The 17,956-nt window shown below is 49.8% G+C and overlaps 5 protein-coding genes across 5 annotated transcripts; 3 read left to right on the top strand and 2 right to left on the bottom strand.

Annotated features, from left to right (window-relative positions):
- Window positions 1–360: 360 nt before the first annotated feature.
- COCVIDRAFT_88948 (hypothetical protein) lies at window positions 361–6,048 on the top strand (the record flags this gene model as incomplete). The annotated part of the gene is made up of 3 exons (XM_014705047.1): window positions 361–870; window positions 937–5,883; window positions 5,938–6,048. The coding sequence occupies 3 exons, from the start codon at window positions 361–363 to the stop codon at window positions 6,046–6,048; spliced, it is 5,568 nt and encodes a 1,855-aa protein (XP_014560533.1).
- Window positions 6,049–7,051: 1,003 nt separating this feature from the next.
- On the bottom strand, window positions 7,052–8,267 carry COCVIDRAFT_34490 (hypothetical protein; the record flags this gene model as incomplete). Its single annotated transcript, XM_014705046.1, has 3 exons — window positions 7,052–7,482; window positions 7,684–7,862; window positions 7,933–8,267. The coding sequence occupies 3 exons, from the start codon at window positions 8,265–8,267 to the stop codon at window positions 7,052–7,054; spliced, it is 945 nt and encodes a 314-aa protein (XP_014560532.1).
- Window positions 8,268–10,275: 2,008 nt separating this feature from the next.
- Window positions 10,276–11,409, top strand: COCVIDRAFT_89328 (hypothetical protein; the record flags this gene model as incomplete). The annotated part of the gene is made up of 1 exon (XM_014705045.1): window positions 10,276–11,409. One exon carries the CDS (start codon window positions 10,276–10,278, stop codon window positions 11,407–11,409), a length of 1,134 nt encoding a protein of 377 aa, XP_014560531.1.
- A 1,099-nt stretch (window positions 11,410–12,508) lies between these two features.
- COCVIDRAFT_51140 (hypothetical protein) lies at window positions 12,509–13,036 on the top strand (the record flags this gene model as incomplete). The annotated part of the gene is made up of 1 exon (XM_014705044.1): window positions 12,509–13,036. A coding segment is annotated over one exon (528 nt), but the record flags the coding sequence as incomplete, so codon positions are not given.
- Window positions 13,037–14,280: 1,244 nt separating this feature from the next.
- On the bottom strand, window positions 14,281–15,795 carry COCVIDRAFT_23397 (hypothetical protein; the record flags this gene model as incomplete). Its single annotated transcript, XM_014704965.1, has 5 exons — window positions 14,281–14,666; window positions 14,775–15,221; window positions 15,274–15,409; window positions 15,469–15,587; window positions 15,645–15,795. 5 exons carry the CDS (start codon window positions 15,793–15,795, stop codon window positions 14,281–14,283), a joined length of 1,239 nt encoding a protein of 412 aa, XP_014560451.1.
- Between the last annotated feature and the right edge of the window lie 2,161 nt (window positions 15,796–17,956).

Genomic DNA, 17,956 nt, shown 5'->3' with positions numbered 1-17,956 from the left:
ACGCCGCTGTCCTTTACCCAACCGATAACCCGTCAATGCGTTGGGCCTGGCCTCCCTGCAACACCCGCTCGAAGCTTTTTTTCTTCACTGCCCGCCAGACAAAGTTTCCGCGGGGACAGGCAAACAAACTGCAACCCCTCCCGGACCCTTGATCCGCATCACAGTCGTGCCCTCACCGCACCATACACTACCCACTACCCACCTAATAGCGCGTCTTTCCCCTGGCGCCTCTCTGCCCTCCTTGTCCCACGAGTCCTTTTGTCTATTTTGTGACTGAGATACCCCATTGAGCTCCGTCGAGCCTCAACCCACGCTTCCTCCTCCACCTCCTCCTCCTCCGCCCTCGACACCCACCTCACCATGCGTCCAGAGGTCGAGCAGGAGCTCTCCCACACGCTGCTCATTGAGCTGCTCGCATATCAATTCGCCTCGCCTGTCAGGTGGATTGAGACGCAGGATGTCGTCCTCGGTGAGAAGACGACGGAGCGCATCGTCGAGATTGGCCCCGCAGACACACTCGGCGTAATGGCAAAGCGCACACTGGCCAGCAAATACGAAGCACACGATGCTGCCCGGTCACTGCAGCGTCAAATCCTCTGCTACAACAAGGACGCAAAGGACATCTACTACGATGTAGACCCCATAGAGGAGGAGCCAGAGGCTCCAGCTTCCGCCCCAGCTGCCTCCTCGTCTGCCCCCGCTGCATCGGCGCCCGCTGCTGCTGCCGCTCCACCACCACCGAGCGCTGGGCCTGCAGCTCAGGTTCCAGATGCACCAGTCACGGCTACTGACATTCTGCGGACGCTCGTGGCCCAGAAGCTCAAGAAGCCCCTCATGGACATTCCGCTATCCAAGGCCATCAAGGATTTGGTCGGAGGTAAGACCAATTGCACACCCACAATCCACTACTCTAACTAACTTGTACTTCCAGGCAAGTCTACCCTCCAGAACGAAATCCTCGGAGACCTGGGCAAGGAATTCGGCTCCACCCCAGAGAAGCCTGAAGACACCCCTCTCGACGAGCTCGGTGCTTCAATGCAGGCTACCTTCAATGGTCAGCTTGGAAAACAATCTTCTTCCCTCATTGCACGTATGGTGTCCTCCAAGATGCCTGGTGGCTTCAACATCACAGCTGTGCGCAAGCACCTCGAGACAAGGTGGGGGTTGGCGCAAGGCCGACAGGACGGAGTCCTGCTGCTCGCCATCACCAACGAGCCACCCGCGCGTCTTGGCTCTGAGGCTGAAGGCAAAGCCTTCTTGGACGAGCAAGCGAACAAATACGCAGGCATTGCCGGAATTAACTTGTCTGCTCCTACAGCCGGCGGCGATTCTGGCGGTTCTGGTGGCGGCATGATGATGGACCCTGCGGCCATTGACGCCCTGACCAAGGACCAACGCCAACTTTTCAAGCAACAGCTTGAGTTGTTTGCGCGATACCTCAAGATTGACTTGCGCTCGGGCGACAAGTCTTTTGTCGATTCACAAAAGGCCCAGTCTGCGCTTCAAGCCCAGCTTGATCTCTGGACTACTGAGCATGGCGAATTTTATGCGTCTGGAATTGAGCCTCAATTTACGCCGCTCAAGGCGCGTGTCTACGATTCATCGTGGAACTGGGCTCGCCAAGATGCCCTCACCATGTACTACGATATCATCTTCGGCAAGCTCAAAGCTGTTGATCGTGAAATCGTCAGCCGCTGCATTGCCATCATGAACCGATCAAACCCACTGCTCCTTGACTTCATGCAGTACCACATGGACCACTGCCCTACTGAGCGCGGTGAAACCTATGAGCTTGCAAAGGAGCTTGGTCAACAACTCATTGACAACTGCAAGGAGGTATTGAACGAGGCACCCGTCTACAAGGATGTCGCCATACCCACCGCACCTCACCTTGAGATTGACCCCAAGGGCAACATGAACTACCAAGAAGTTCCAAGAGCGAGTGTTCGAAAGCTTGAGCATTATGTGCGCGAAATGGCTGAAGGAGGAAAGCTGTCCGAGTACGGCAACCGAACAAAGGTCCAAAACGACCTGCAAAGAATTTACAAGCTCATTAAGCAGCAACACAAGCTTTCCAAATCATCGCAGCTGCAGATCAAGAGCTTGTACAGCAACGTCATTCGCTCTCTTTCCATGAACGAGGGCCAGATCATGCCTAGTGAGAACGGCAAGTCTGTCGGTGGCAAGCGGGGCCGCAATGGTCGCGTCCACGCCTCTAAACAAGGCAAGGTCGAAACCATTCCCTTCCTGCATCTCAAGAGGAAAGATGATCACGGTTGGGAGTACAGCAAGAAGCTGACCGGTGTCTACCTCGACTGTCTTGAGGATGCCGCCAAGTCTGGTGTCACATTCCAAGGCAAGTACGCTCTTATGACAGGTGCCGGTGCAGGTTCCATTGGTGCCCAGGTTCTCCAGGGTCTCATCAGCGGTGGAGCCAAGGTCGTTGTGACGACTTCTAGGTTCTCACGCGAAGTCACTGAGTACTACCAATCTATGTACTCACGCTATGGTGCTCGCGGCTCCCAGCTGATTGTTGTACCTTTCAACCAAGGCAGCAACCAGGACGTTGAGGCCTTGATCGACTACATCTTCGACACCAAGAAGGGTCTCGGCTGGGACCTTGATCTCATTGTTCCTTTCGCCGCTATCCCCGAGAATGGCCGTGAGATTGACAGCATTGACTCCAAGTCTGAGCTCGCACATCGCATCATGTTGACCAACCTCTTGCGTATGCTCGGAGCTGTCAAGAAGCAGAAGCAGGCTTACGGTTATGAGACACGCCCAGCACAGGTCATTCTTCCCTTGTCGCCCAACCACGGCACTTTTGGCAACGATGGTCTCTACTCCGAATCCAAGATTTCACTGGAGACTCTGTTTTCAAGGTGGCACTCAGAAAGCTGGGGTAACTATCTCACGATTTGCGGTGCCGTCATTGGCTGGACCCGTGGAACCGGACTTATGGGCGCCAACAACATTGTCGCTGAAGGTATCGAGAAGTATGGTGTACGTACCTTCTCTCAGCAGGAGATGGCCTTTAACCTGCTTGGTCTGATGGCACCACCGATTGTCAACCTGTGCCAGGTCGAGCCCGTTTGGGCAGATCTCAACGGTGGCTTCCAGTACATCCCCAACCTCAAGGACCTCATGACAGACCTCCGCAAGGAACTCACGGAAACGAGTGATATCCGCAGGGCTGTCATCAAGGAAAATGCCATTGAGAACAAAGTTGTCAATGGTGAGGCGAGCGAGGCTCTGTACAAGACAGCCAAGATCGAACCCCGTGCGAACATGAAGTTCGATTTCCCCAAGCTCCCTGATTGGGATACCGAAGTCAAGCCTCTTAACGAGAACCTCAAGGGCATGGTCGACCTTGAGAAGGTTGTTGTCGTCACCGGCTTTGCCGAGGTTGGTCCCTGGGGTAACTCGAGGACGCGCTGGGAGATGGAGGCCTACGGCGAGTTCTCCATTGAAGGATGTGTTGAGATGGCCTGGATCATGGGTCTTATCAAGAACCACAACGGTCCTCTCAAGGGCAAGAGCTACTCTGGCTGGGTCGATGCAAAGACAAACGAGCCAATTGACGACAAGGACGTCAAGCCAAAGTACGAAAAGTACATTCTTGAACACTCTGGTATCCGTCTCATTGAGCCAGAGCTGTTCAACGGCTATGACCCCAAGAACAAGCAGCTCATGCAAGAGATCCAGATTGAGGAGGACCTTGATCCTTTCGAGGCATCCAAGGAACTAGCGGAAGAGTTCAAGAGGGAGCACGGTGACAAGGTTGAAGTCTTCGCCATTGAGGACTCAGGCGAGTACACCGTCCGGATGAAGAAGGGTGCCACTCTTCTGATCCCCAAGGCCCTGCGCTTCGACCGCCTTGTTGCTGGACAGGTCCCGACTGGTTGGGATGCTAAGAAATACGGTGTGCCTGATGATATCATCTCACAAGTCGACCCGGTAACACTATTCGTGCTTGTTTCCACTGCGGAGTGTCTGCTTTCCAGCGGTATCACCGACCCCTACGAGTTCTACCAGTATGTCCACCTTTCTGAAGTTGGTAACTGCGTCGGTTCCGGTATTGGTGGTACTACTGCCCTTCGAGGAATGTACAAAGACCGCTTCATGGACAAGCCAGTCCAGAAAGACATTCTCCAGGAGTCCTTCATCAACACCATGAGCGCCTGGGTCAACATGTTGCTCATGTCGTCCACCGGTCCCATCAAGACCCCAGTTGGTGCCTGCGCTACTGCTGTCGAATCTATTGACATTGGTTACGACACGATCGTGGAGGGAAAGGCTCGCGTCTGCTTCGTTGGTGGTTTTGATGACTTCCAGGAGGAAGGCTCGTACGAATTCGCCAACATGAAGGCCACTAGTAACGCTGAAGATGAGTTCGCTCATGGTCGCACACCGAGGGAGATGTCCCGTCCTACCACAACCACCAGGAACGGATTTATGGAGTCTCAAGGTTGCGGAATGCAGGTCATCATGGACGCAAAGCTTGCTCTCGACATGGGTGTTCCCATTTACGGAGTACTCGGTTTCACTGCCACCGCAACCGACAAGATTGGCCGTTCAGTTCCTGCTCCTGGCAAGGGTGTGTTGACAACTGCACGCGAGAACCCATCCAAGTTCCCCTCGCCCCTGCTTGACATCAAGTACAGGAGGCGCCAGATGGACCTACGACGTAAGCAGATCAAGCAGTGGCAGGAATCAGAAGTCCTCTACCTCCAAGAGGAGGTCGCAGCCATGAAGGATGTTTCTGGTGATGACTTCGATGAGTCGGCCTATCTCGAGGAGCGCGTTGCAAACATTGAAGCGGAAGCCAAGCGACAAGAGAAGGACGCGCTCAACAGCTTGGGCAACAACTTCTGGAAGCAAGATCCCCGCATCGCTCCTCTTCGTGGCGCTCTTGCGACATGGGGTCTTACAATTGACGACCTTGATGTTGCCTCTTTCCACGGCACTTCGACTGTTGCCAACGACAAGAACGAATCCGACGTTATCTGCCAGCAGATGCGTCACCTTGGCCGCAAGAAGGGAAATGCACTACTTGGTATCTTCCAGAAATACCTCACTGGTCACCCCAAGGGTGCTGCTGGTGCATGGATGTTCAACGGCTGTCTGCAGGTGCTCAACACTGGTCTCGTACCAGGCAACCGCAACGCCGACAACGTCGACAAGATCATGGAGAAGTTCGATTACATTGTGTACCCATCGCAAGCTATCCAGACCGATGGTATCAAGGCTTTCTCTGTTACTTCTTTTGGTTTCGGACAAAAGGGAGCCCAGGCTATTGGTATCCACCCCAGGTACCTATATGCTGCGCTTGAGCATCACCAGTTTGCTGCCTACAAGCAAAAGGTTGAAGCCCGCCAGAAGAAGGCTTACCGCTACTTCCACGACGGTCTCATCAACAACACCATGTTCCGCGCCAAGGACAAGGCACCATATGAGGACGAGAAGATGCAGGAGATTTTCCTCAACCCACAAGCTCGTGTCACCGTCGACAAGAAGACATCGACATACAGCTACCCGAAGAACCCTACACCGGCCCCTAAGAAGGACAAGAAGTCTCAAGAAACTATGAGGATGCTTGAGCAGCTTACGCAGGCTACTGCTTCCGCCAGCTCTAAGGTCGGTGTCGATGTTGAGAGCCTCAGTGCTCTGAACATTGAGAATGACACTTTCATTGAGCGCAATTTCACCGAAAAGGAGATTGCATACTGCCGAAAGGCTCCCAACCCCCAAGCAAGCTTCACTGGCAAGTGGTCTGCGAAGGAGGCCGTTTTCAAGTCTCTTGGTGTCAAGGGTGAAGGTGCTGGCGCTCCTTTGAAGGACATTGAGATTGTCAACGACGAGTCAGGAGCGCCGTCAGTCCAGGTATGTGATACAGACTCAGCTATTTTCTCGGAGTATTTTCTAATGTCACCACAGCTGTACGGCAAAGCCGACGAAGAAGCCAAGCGTGTCGGCGTCAAGAACATCAATATCAGCATTAGCCACTCTGACGACCAAGCCGTCTCAGTTGCCATTGCTCAGTTCTAGGCATACTATGGCTACTAGGAGAATGATTGGAAATGAGGTAAAAAGCGGGCACTAATATGGAAAGACTATGCTGGTACACGCGTCATTCCCCAAGCTCGTTCTATCGAGTGCAGAGATGCCTTCCGAGCGTCTAGTTTGTCGCCGGCTTGGCAGGCTTGTTTGATGAATGTGTCATGATAAAGTTACGTTATGTATTGTAATGCAATAGAATATTGTTCAAACATAAATGGTATCAACTTGAAGCCAATGCAACATGAATACATGCCAGTACACGAGCCGGTGCATTTCACATTATCTATGGCTCTCGATGACGTGATATGCAGTAGCATGGCCGACTATCTCTCGACCAAGGGATACGGAACACGTCCGATAAGCTCACCAACGGAAGTTGAATACGCGAGCCTGGGCACCATGTACCCCGCTCGTTTCCCCGATTGGAAGAGTCTCGGACATGTGGTTGAGGCTGACCTGCAGCGGGTGGCTGCATGAGCGTAAGCTGTTGAACACGTTGGGACACGCAGGATCTCGGACAATGTCGGGTACGTGTGGGTCACCATTGGGCCTGCACAAGTCATGGTCAGTACCGCGAAGAGTATAGCGTACATTGCGGAGGTTTACAATGGATATACAGACCAGTCGGTCTGAGTGTAAAGATAAGAAGTACCAACTACTTGGTTTGTTGAGAGAGAAGTTAACTTTTCCCAATCAAAAGGGAATGCAATTCGGTTGACGTATAATCTAGCAAGGATACAAGCTGCGAAAGAGGACTCGGGTATGGGAGATGTGTGTATTATCTTTGTACTCTCGATGTATCTGTGAAGTACCAAGAAAACTGGATTGCCAAGACAAGTAAGTAGTCTACTAGTGCAGCTTCATGACTTTTCATGTTTTCCCTTTTCTACAAAAAAGCTCGGGAGATGGAGCAAGAGAGTAGCTTCTATATGAGCCGTCCTTTTTTTTTCTTTAAGCGCAGAAGACCTCTACAGTGTAGTAAAGCTACTTACTACCCCAGATAATTCCTCTTGACCCACATCAAATCCTTCTCACTCGGCCTCCTGCCCTGCTCCACCAACCTCGTCCCTTTACTATGATCCTTTGGATCCACATACGCTACCATAGGACAGTCCTCGCCCTTTGTGATGCACCGCTGATTCGAGTACCCGGAGACACTGGCATAATGCATGATGCTCGCGATGTCGAAGCCGGCGTTCGACTTGATGGGCCAGCCTGGCTCCACACGGTTTTTGACAAAGGCGGCGCACGTGCATCCGTATTTGATGGTTAGACGGATGGAGCGGCAGAGTTTCTCGGGCGTGATGAGGGGGCCTTCGTGGGCGTGGACGCGCTGCCAGCATGCGTCCCAGTCTGCGAGGGATTTGGGCGTGACTTTGAGGTAGGTGTCGCGGCCCGGGTGGTTGTGCTCGTGGGCCATGCCTGGTTGGTTTAGTAGCTATTATTATATCTGTTGTTACCAATCTTCCCAATGTACAATGGGAGTTCGCAGTTGATGGGGTAGTGGGGATGTCGACTCACCTAGCACGTGGCCGAGCTCATGCATGACTCCAAGCAGTGTGTATCCGTTGGCAATATAGACGAGTTGCTGCCAGGGCTTCCCGTTGCGTGTCAGACCAACACTTCCGCCCCAACCTACATTTTCGGTAAATTCGATCGCAAGAGTGTCCCTGGGGACCTGGTCGTTCCAGGCATCACGGTTGGCGGGAGAAGCACAGTACAGTGGCTTTCCCTGGGCGTTCTTGCGCTCTTGGAAGCTGATGGCGTGGCCAGCGGTGCGACTCGCTGGGCCGCCGAGATATCTGCGAGTTTTTTAAGTTTCTGTTTGAAGCAAAAGAGATGGAAAAAAGGGTATGCTTGGTGGTTACTTACTCAATCCACTTGGCCATACCGTTCTCCACTATGTTCCGGGTGTTCCTGCGATCATGCTCTTGTGCAAAGCAGTATGGGATAACAACTTGATGCTCGCCAGTGCGTGGCCATGGAATAGGACCGCCTTCAGTTCCCCAGGCATCGGTCGAGCCTTGACCGTTCAAAGCTTCATGCTCCTCCAGCTCGGCTATGTAGTCGGGCCAGTTGGTAGTCTTTGTACCGTTGTCATAGACGGGCACTGGAGTTCCGCAGAAGGGACCGAATTTGGGTACAGTCTCCTGAGCGAGAGCTGTAGCTAAGAGGACAATGAATGTTAAGAAGGGGAGTGTAATCATGGTTTTGGCTTGGTTGAGAATGCTGAGAGCTGTTAGGTGGAACTGGCTACGATGGCAACAGTGCTTTATATAGTTGAAGGACACGATATCTGTTGTAGAACAGCATTAGTGTGTGCGAGTGAAATGGGCTTAGCGAGATATGAGTGCTCAAAGCGGAAACCGTAATGGCTCGAGAATGAGTGAATGATATGTGTAGGCAGCAGTGAATTGGATACTGAGACTTACAATGAGATATCGATTCAGTCTCGCTGATTCATAAAGTGACGTCATCTTTCTCACCACTGCGACGTATCTTACATACGTTGAACATATCTAGAGAACATTACTTCAGTGGCCTATCCTATTCGCGATTGACTTTGTCTATTGAAAATCTTCACTGTGCAACACTACCGTTGGACTCAAGACATAATCAAAATCAGCCCACCTTATTTCACAGAACGTATCGAGATTCTTCAAAGAACTAATCGCCCCTAGGCAAAAATATCCATTTCCCTAACGCATAGGAGTTTGTAATAATGTGGAAATCAGGTCTTACGCTGGAACCTTTACACGTTGTAGAATTTGAAGCGCTCCATGTTGATCTACAGCACGATACATAAGTAGATATAAAAAGTCTGCGTCGGCATACTCTGCTCTAGATTAAAGGCTCAAGGAATACGCTCTTACATGGACAGTGACGAGGATATCGAGGTGTCAAGCCATTCTCTGACTGATATGTGTCTTCTGCTCCCAGAAATGAGCTTCAAAAGTTTCCAGTGGCTGTTACTCGCCTCTGGTGTATGGTTCACAACCGCTCTGTGAATGTCTTTATAGAAAACTGGAAAAGGAAATCAACAGTGAATATACATGAACAGGACGCTGTGATAGAGCGGATGCTGTGCCTCCAATCGCTATCACTGCATGACGAGCAACATAAGGACGTATCAAGTGAAAGCTGGGAGCAGCCCTGAGATTGAATCGGCGTCTAAGATAGTTGAAAGTCATTGTAGCAAGGTAAACTGATTGCCCAATCATAGCCTTTGGCGGAAATGGCACTAAGATTCGAGCGCGGAGTGTTTCATTGTGAATAATGTCTCTTATTCTCAACAAGCAATGACAGCTTTCTTCTCTATGTACTATTATTCATGCCAGGGGTGTGGATTCGGTCGGTCTCATTGTCTAATAGGGCTGACGTGATATTCTTAGCAACCTAAATTGTAGCTTAGCTCTACGACGCAGATAGAGAACAATATCATTCTACCCCTTCGCGTGCTGTATTAAGATAGTAACGACTTGAGAAATCCAGAGAGAGTGCCACTAGTATTAAAAAGTTCTTTGATGCATAGTACTAAGGATGTAAGGATATAGGTTAAGTTGGTATCTCGGCAATTATACGTAAGAGCGTTAGACCGGCTCCTAATCTCGCATTCTCTGCTAATCCAAGAACTGCGCATGTTGCAGGGATAAGAAGAGAAGTATACGCGGTGGCGTTTCTTCTTGCATTCTTTTTAAGGGATCGACCATTGTCACTTTAAGAGTCTCATGTTGTCCGTACAAATCAAATGTGGTGGTGTACTATGACGCACCGTGCTATCGTTGTCTTGCCCTTTCTGTATTACAAATACTGCTCTCATTAAGTCCGAAATCGTCCACGTAGTGAGGCATCCGGAAGAGCCGGATCAACGAGCAAACGGACGAGCTAGATTAACAAGCATCTACATAAGCCAAATGTTGTGAGCAGCGGCAACAACTGCCAAGCATGGGATAGTTATCAATATAGATAGTGGGAACATTACGCAGCTAGAGCAACAATTGTATTGGATTTAGTGGAATTCAGCGCTAGTTTCTTGGTTTCCGGCTATTTAGGTTCCGTGATACTAGGGCGGTTACTTTGCTACATGACATGCATCATATCTTGTGATGTTGAGGCTTTTGAAAAAGGTAGAGAATCATATATTCCTATTTACTCGCCACAATTGCCTGCCCCAGAACCAATCCATTTTCCAACCTTAACTCGCAAAACACCAAAATGCCAGCGGACCGCCTCTTCCAGCCCCTGAAGGTGGGCACCATGGATCTCAAACAACGTGTCGTCATGGCTCCTTGTACACGCTTCCGCGCAAACAATAAGCATGAAATCTTACCTATGGCTGCACAGTACTATGCTGAGCGCGGCTGCGTGCCTGGAACACTCCTTATTACCGAAGCGACATTAACTTCGAAACAAGCTGGTACTTTCGATAACGTACCTGGCATCTGGTCACAAGCTCAAATCGACGCTTGGAAGGTCGTCACTAATGCCGTTCATGAGAAGGGCTCGTATATTTATGTCCAATTGTGGCATCTCGGACGTACAGCAGACCCAAAAGCCTCGGAGAAAGAAGGCATCACTATCAAGTCTTCTAGCGCTGCACCTCTAGGTGAAGGTTTCGGAACACCAAAGGAAATGACTGTCGAAGAGATCAAAGAGACGGTCGAGGAATATGCTCAAGCTGCAAGGAACGCTATCGAGGCCGGTTTCGATGGCGTAGAAATTCACGCTGCACACGGATTCCTCATCGACCAGTTCCTGCAAGATAAATGCAATCAACGTACAGACTCCTACGGCGGCTCCATTGAGAACCGCTCCCGGTTCGGTGTAGAGGTTACACAGGCTGTCGTTGACGCCGTTGGCGCAGAGAAGACTGGTCTCCGGTTAAACCCCTACAGTGACCTACACGGCATGAAGATGGATGATCCGATACCTCAGTTCACCGACATCATCAAGAAGTTGAATGTTTTCAATCTTGCTTATCTTCATCTTGTCGAACCACGTGTTGCCGATGCCGACAACATCGAACCCGCCGAATCAATGGAACCCTTCGAATCCACTAAACCCACCGAATCAATTGAACCCTTATTGCCGCACTTCAATGGCACATTGGTCATTTCTGGGGGTTTCAAGCTCCACAATACCAAGGAATATGTGGAGAAGCACAAGGATAGGGATATTATTATTGCGTTTGGACGTCATTTCATCTCGACACCTGATCTGGTATTCAGGTTACAGAAAGGAATCGAATTCAACCCTTATGATCGTGAAACCTTTTACTTCCCGGAGAGCGAGAAGGGCTTTAATGATTATTCGTTTAGTAATGAGTGGAAGGCAGCGCAAGCACCTTGAAAGAGAGGAACTCTAGAAATATCTCACTATACTTAGAAGGGTGGTTTCTTGGAATATGAATAGATAGATGAATGAAGACCATTTTTAGAAATCTTGTTTTTGCATGTTGCGGCCATAATGAAGTAGCCTATGGCTGTGCAAGCTGTGCGATGTAAATTTGGGCTCGCTATCCATACACTATCCACTATACCAGTGCATAGAGTAGTAGCAGACCGTGGAGTGATTTGGTGCTAGGAATCTCCAGGGTGAATTTGTTCAGTGTCCGCACATGAGATGAACAGGATGTCTCACTAGTAAAACAAGAAGGAGGATCATTCTGAAGTATAATTGTTGAAAAGAGACAGTCTCTGAACACCATGTAATGTAAATATCTCTGTAACATTGTTGTGGCAGAACTGATATTTCGATGGCAGCGAGTGGCTGGGCCTTCCCATCCTTGACTAGTTAAATTCCCCCTACCTGTTTGTAGGTGAATCTAACTCTGTTGTTCCACAGTGATGGAGATAGTTTAACCCCGCTCTATAGAACAATACAATGTCCCATGAGATTCCTGACTCTGTGTCTTGGATGAGATGATCGATATTTCTTCACAAAGCTTAGAGTTATAACTGTCACCCACTGTGCCGATATCTACAATCATTGTGTGAGACAATCTCCTATATAAAATGTTTACTACTCCCTAGAAGGCTAATATTATACAACAACCTCTACGATCAAAGACAAATAGAGCAGAATGTCTCCATTCATCACTATGTCTAAAGAGTCCGCCAAACCTACAAAGCTCACCGTGCCCCTGAAGTCCGCCATGCGTAAACCTTCACCTATACCCGAGAAGCCTGCCACATCTAATCAGCTAAGCCTGCGTAGAAATTCCAATACACCTAAACAGCCGACCAAGCCCGAAAAGCCCGCCATACGTAGAACTTCATCTGTATCAGGAAAGTCTGCCATACCTAACCAGTCAACCGTACGTAAAGGCTCCGCTACATCTAATCAGCTGGGTGTGCCTAAGAAGCCCGCCACGCCTGTAGCTTCACCCTCATCAGTGTTTAGAAGGCCCGAAATGGCTAAAAAGCCCCCCGTGCCTAAGCAAGTTCGGAAGAAGCGGGTAACATTTGCCGCAGACACTGTTTTTGAGCCAGGACGTCGGGTTAACGAGTTCTGGAGGTTTGGGTCGGTGTACAAAGCGGGGAAGCATGCACCTGTTATGAGCGGGGGATGGCTCGATACCAGTTTGAAGTCAGACATCTTGGAGATGATGCTGAATCTCAAGGTCTACGCAACGTATACTGTTGATAGCATGGCTGAATTCAACGACATCCATGATGAGTTTGTAGCGTACATGGAAGAAGGCAAGCCGGTGACTCCGGGAAAACGCAGTAAACTTCGAGACCATGAACTCTGCCTCGAGGTGATGGATGAGTTTGCAGAGTATCTTGGACGCTGTAATGCTAATGGTTCGACCTTGGCTAGAGATGAGCTAGCACAAGCAAAAGTCTTGGTTGTCTACCAGGGCCCAAACAGCGGACTCCTTGGCTTCCAGTTTCTTAAAGACACGTGGGACGATGCGGAGGCTGCAGAGTACCTGGATCAGTTGAAAGATGAGATCCCTCCAGAGAATCAAGGTCCATCCCCGAAAGATGTTCTTGCCGAGACGCGGAAACCGTAGTTTCAGTCATGCAGTTATGGACCCACATGTCAAAGCAATGCTTTAGAGTCTTTGCGTATGAAAATAGCACAGTCAAAACAGTTTGTCTTTTTTTAGTCCATAGAATGATATAATATACATTATCCGCACATCGCCTATCTTTCCATTTTATTCTATCATGCCGTTGGTCGTGTTGTTGAACCTTGGAGGCCACGGGCTTTGCTTCGTGATGTTAGTGGTCGTGAGCGGCTGTGCCGTCCCGAAGTAGTAGTGATAGTGACCTAACCCTGCTTATCCGGAGTCTTGTGGAATTTTAAATCGCCGCAAAAGCAGCACGACTTCTAGTCTACCCCACGCGATGATCAAAAACTGGATCAAAGCCGCTAGTTATGCGCGCCTCCTCTTCAAGAGAAGAAGTGATTGCGACGTACTAAAACCCCATTGCCGTTGTCGAGGAAAATGAGCAGTAGCGTACCTGCCGAGTTTGGGCATGATTGGCATATATTTATCAGCGTCAAGTAAGTCTGCCAAGATTGCCTGATATAAAATATGGTCATGGGTTTCCGACATGTCGCAATTGGCCTGCCAAGCGCATCTAGAGTGCATTCGTCAAGGATGGTGGGCGCGGATATCTAAGGAAGTTTTATCTGCCTCCATATTCGGGTAAGGTTATGACGCACGATTCTTAAGCGCTGTCGGTGTTTTTCGACAATGTCACCCAGTGAGCCTATGAAGCCTGGAGAAAATAAATGCCAAGAACAGCAAAGTGGATTTGAGCAATGCACGGTACAAAGAGATCGTCGTGGGGTAGTGCATGATAGATAAACAGGGCTGGCTTGAGGAGTTACGTTAGTATTAGCATCACTAAACCACTGTTTCAGGAATTGCTGCTGAAACTTGGCAGATCGAGGTTGATAATTGTATCGTCCCACACCCGCAGAACGCTCCGTATTTCTGAAGAACGTGATCAGCAGTCAAAGCCGAAGCTTCGCTGAATTAGACTGGGACGGACCGATGCAGGGCCGACCTTTTACGGGTGGTGGAGTCTCCGTGCCGGGGTGGTGCTAGAGCAGCGCATCATGTGAGCATCATAGTTCACATAACAACTAAGTCTATCACGTATCCGTAATAATGTGCCGGGAGTTCGTAGTCATTGATGTATTTACATTACATGTTATCATTGTTATTGTTCGTTATTTACTGAATCTTGCTGAATCAATCAGTCAAGATACTGATCGTGGCCACCTTCTGAACCGCGCCATCAAGTCCCCTCTGACCATTTTCCTCAGATGCTCATTGAACCCGTACGTGAGGGCGTTTGCCAGTCCAATGAATTGCGTTGAACATTGAAGGATGGTCAACGTCTTACTTTTGTGCCCTGATGCTTCTACAAGACGATTGATCAAACCAGGCGCCCAGAGGATGACGTATAAGATAGGATATGCGTTGAGAAGCAGCATTCTCTGGATTTCCTTTTCGACGTTCCGGCTGGTAGCTCCATTATAGAGATTTCCAGTCAAGTTGGTCGGAGGGCCCTGTGCTCCAGCTATTGCTGTTTCCGTCCTGGCAGCTTCAACGTCGCGTTCGGAGTCTACTGCGGGATGTGCGTCTGTGATAGCAACTAGAGTTAGTTTAAGATTATAATAGAAAAATATCTAGAAACAAGGGGGGTGATGGAACAGAAACGAAAATGTGGAAAAGGGAGGAGATGACATACATGGTGAGCTGTTGGGAGCGGGCCCTTTTGATGTTGTATCACTTTGGATACTGTCGTCCTTGCCCGCTTCAACGGATGATGCGGCAAGTTGTACCTTTCCAACGCTGCCGCTTTGGGCGTGTTTCACTTCGTAACGGTACTCGACATTGATTTTATGTAGCTCCACTTCAGATTCGCTCTTCAGCTGGAACGCATCGTTTCGACGGAATTCCCGGCGCCTAACAGAACTTCCTGGGTCGTACGATTTTCCCACGCTGTACGCACGCAGGGTTGAAAAGTGCCTCTTCATGTAAACCCATATGTAGACATATATGCCAATGGTGATGAAGATGATGGTGAATCGCCATGCATGAGTCAGGCCATAGCGCAGGTCTGTTCGTTTGGCACTTATCCAGCACCAATTGCCACTGACGGGGACGATTTCGTTAAGTCCTAGGGCAGTACATGCTGTTTGTTGAAGTCAGCTTTGACTTAGGTACTCGGGTGCAATATGAATTACATGATATGGTGGGCATGATCCAGCAAGATGAGCAGATGAGGATCTTCTTCAGGGTAGAGACATTGGGCATGTAAGTCTTTCGAGTAATGGTAAGAAGTGTGACGATGGCGATGGCCAAGATGGAAAAGTCGGCCGCCTGGGAATTTGTCAGTGAAGGATCCAAGAGAGTGGATATCGGGGTTTGAGCTGGCTTACCTGAACGGACCACTGGCCCACCCAGCCATTTAAATTACAAGCGACGCCATCGACCAAATCACGTTGATTTGCAACAACCCACGCTCCCGATACTGAATTGTTCACTGAGTTGATAAATTCTGTTGTGTGGTTAGTCTGACCTGTAGATGCGGCAATTAGGGAGTAAGGCGTCGTACCAGCGAGAGCGAGATTCAAAACAAGTACGTGACGGAAAGAGCGTTGTTGGTCTGCGTAGACGACATAGCAGAGAAGAACGCACGAGGTGGCAACGGCGGAACAAAGGCTGCCCACAAGTGTAGGGACCGCAACACTCCAGGTGATGGGCATGGTGAGACAGTTGCGCAGTTGTGAATAAGGCTTGAGATAATTCAACAACAACTGGCTAAAGACTGCAGATGGGCATGCGTAGGAGGCATGGCGATATATGTAACATGGAGGGTAGCGAACGCATTTAGCGGCGCAAACCGTATGATTGGGAGGGCAGTCAAGCCTTGGGGGGACTCATGCAGCCGCACACGCAGGTTTTACCACCCATTTCCCACTACATACGGTAGTCTGATGTTTAGGGCGGCGGTCGTGCAGAGTTTCGACTATCTCGCTATTGAGCCGAATGTCTGTATCACCCGCATGCATGGGCCAGGGACCCTTACAGGCCTTTGACAGCCTAGGAGCGTGCTCCGCAGACGCCTCGAAGAAGTGGTTCCTGGCGCCCCTGAATGCGGCTGCGCGTGAACTGGTGGTATGCACGAAGCAATTCAGTTCTAGTTTATTTTGAGAGAGTGGAAAGAGGGTGAATTGGATCGATCGAATATGGTTAGTAGTTGCCACTGACGATTAGAGTAGCCGCTGGAGTTTGTCCGAATAGCACCTTTAGCTCTCCTAGCTCTGCCTCGGGCCTTGCCTTAGTCTATTGCCCTGACGCCGCTGGGCAATGGCTGCCCTTGCAATGCCTTTGCTTGGAACCCGACTCAAGCACAGCGCACGTGCGCTCATCGGCTTTGCCATCCAAGTACAGCGCCGTCACAGATGTTGATCTCCCGAAACGCAATGTGCCTCTTATCCCGGCGCCTCACAGACTGCATATGTATCTATTCTGTTCACCAACCAAGGCTCTGGCCTTAGGCTGCGCAGTCTTTATTGGTAAGAAAACTGCCGGTTCTGCATCGCATGATGACATGTATGCTCAACAGTATCTTGCCGTGCTGAACTATACGCGGAACGAGTGACAGTTGGCTGACAGCACCACGAAACCAGACTTGAGCAATGCTCAGATAGACTGACTGCCTTGTCCCTACTGGAGTGACCGCTGAGATCTTTGACCTTTGGACCTCACCCGCACTATGAGCACAGAAACACAGATCCATCACCCGGCACCTGTGTTTTCGCATCTAGCTTCTGGAACTGGGCGCATGGGCGCACGAGCGCGCGCCTCGCCATCGCTGACTATTCACGTTTTCTCTCCCTGGCGACTTATTCATATTAGCATACACATGCCTATGCGACTCCATGCAAGTAATGGAGCATTCACTGGTATTGGTTGACCTTGCTGAGAGCATCACCTCGACCCATCCATCAGCCTGTTTTCGCTCCCTTCTACGTCACCAGGCTATCCCAGCGCGGGGAATAAGCCTTCGCTAATTGCGCCTTCGCTTCGCACGCTACGTGCCGCCTCACCCTTGTTCTAGCCCAGCCCCCCATAAGCTCCACCCGAAACACCCTCCTCTCACCCAGCTTACTCGCTCCTCCCTCCATCATCGGATACACAAAGTAGTGTGTTCTATGTATGCATACACTCTAGCGCCAACTATCTCGTTGTTGCTAAGCTCACGCATCGATTTAAACCAGGTCCTTACCATCGCCCTGATATAGCCAGGTCAACGGTGCTTCTTACGATTCTAAAAAAAGTATCCAAACGTAGGTCCTTTGGGTCCGTTAGATTTGCTCGCAATCCATCATACTGCAACTCTCAACCTAAGCATTCCAACTGTCTGCGGTTGAAGTGGCATCAGAACCAAGAGTCTACCATCGTTCCGCGGAGCCTACGATGGAAGTGCTAGCCATAAGAAGAAGGTAACGCCACGCTGGCCAACAAAGACTTCCACTGGTCTTTATAATCCACATACGTACTACGAATACGAAGGAGCTCGTTTTTGTGAGAAATATTCTGGCCCGTACACCCACCCAAGATTAAGTTCACCAACCCAAGATTGAGTTCACCACTCAAGTTCGAGTCCACCACTCAAGTTTGAGTCCACCCATCCAAAGCAGCAAAATACCGATACGAAGAGTGGATACATTCCACTAAAATAATCCAAATAAGTTTTCTCCTAAGCTTTCTCGTACCTCACGGTGATATATCTACAGTAGGAAAGCAGTGCTTTTGGATGTTGAAGATCACCGCAAGGGCTTAGTGATTCCTTACTAAAATCTAAATCCTTCGCATAAACATGTAAAGCGTCTGCGGAGCTCTTCCCGCCTCCTTCGCTCT

Source organism: Bipolaris victoriae, assembly GCF_000527765.1.
Source record: "Bipolaris victoriae FI3 unplaced genomic scaffold scaffold_11, whole genome shotgun sequence".
Taxonomy (NCBI): domain Eukaryota; kingdom Fungi; phylum Ascomycota; class Dothideomycetes; order Pleosporales; family Pleosporaceae; genus Bipolaris; species Bipolaris victoriae.
This window is presented reverse-complemented; position numbering and strand designations above follow the sequence as displayed.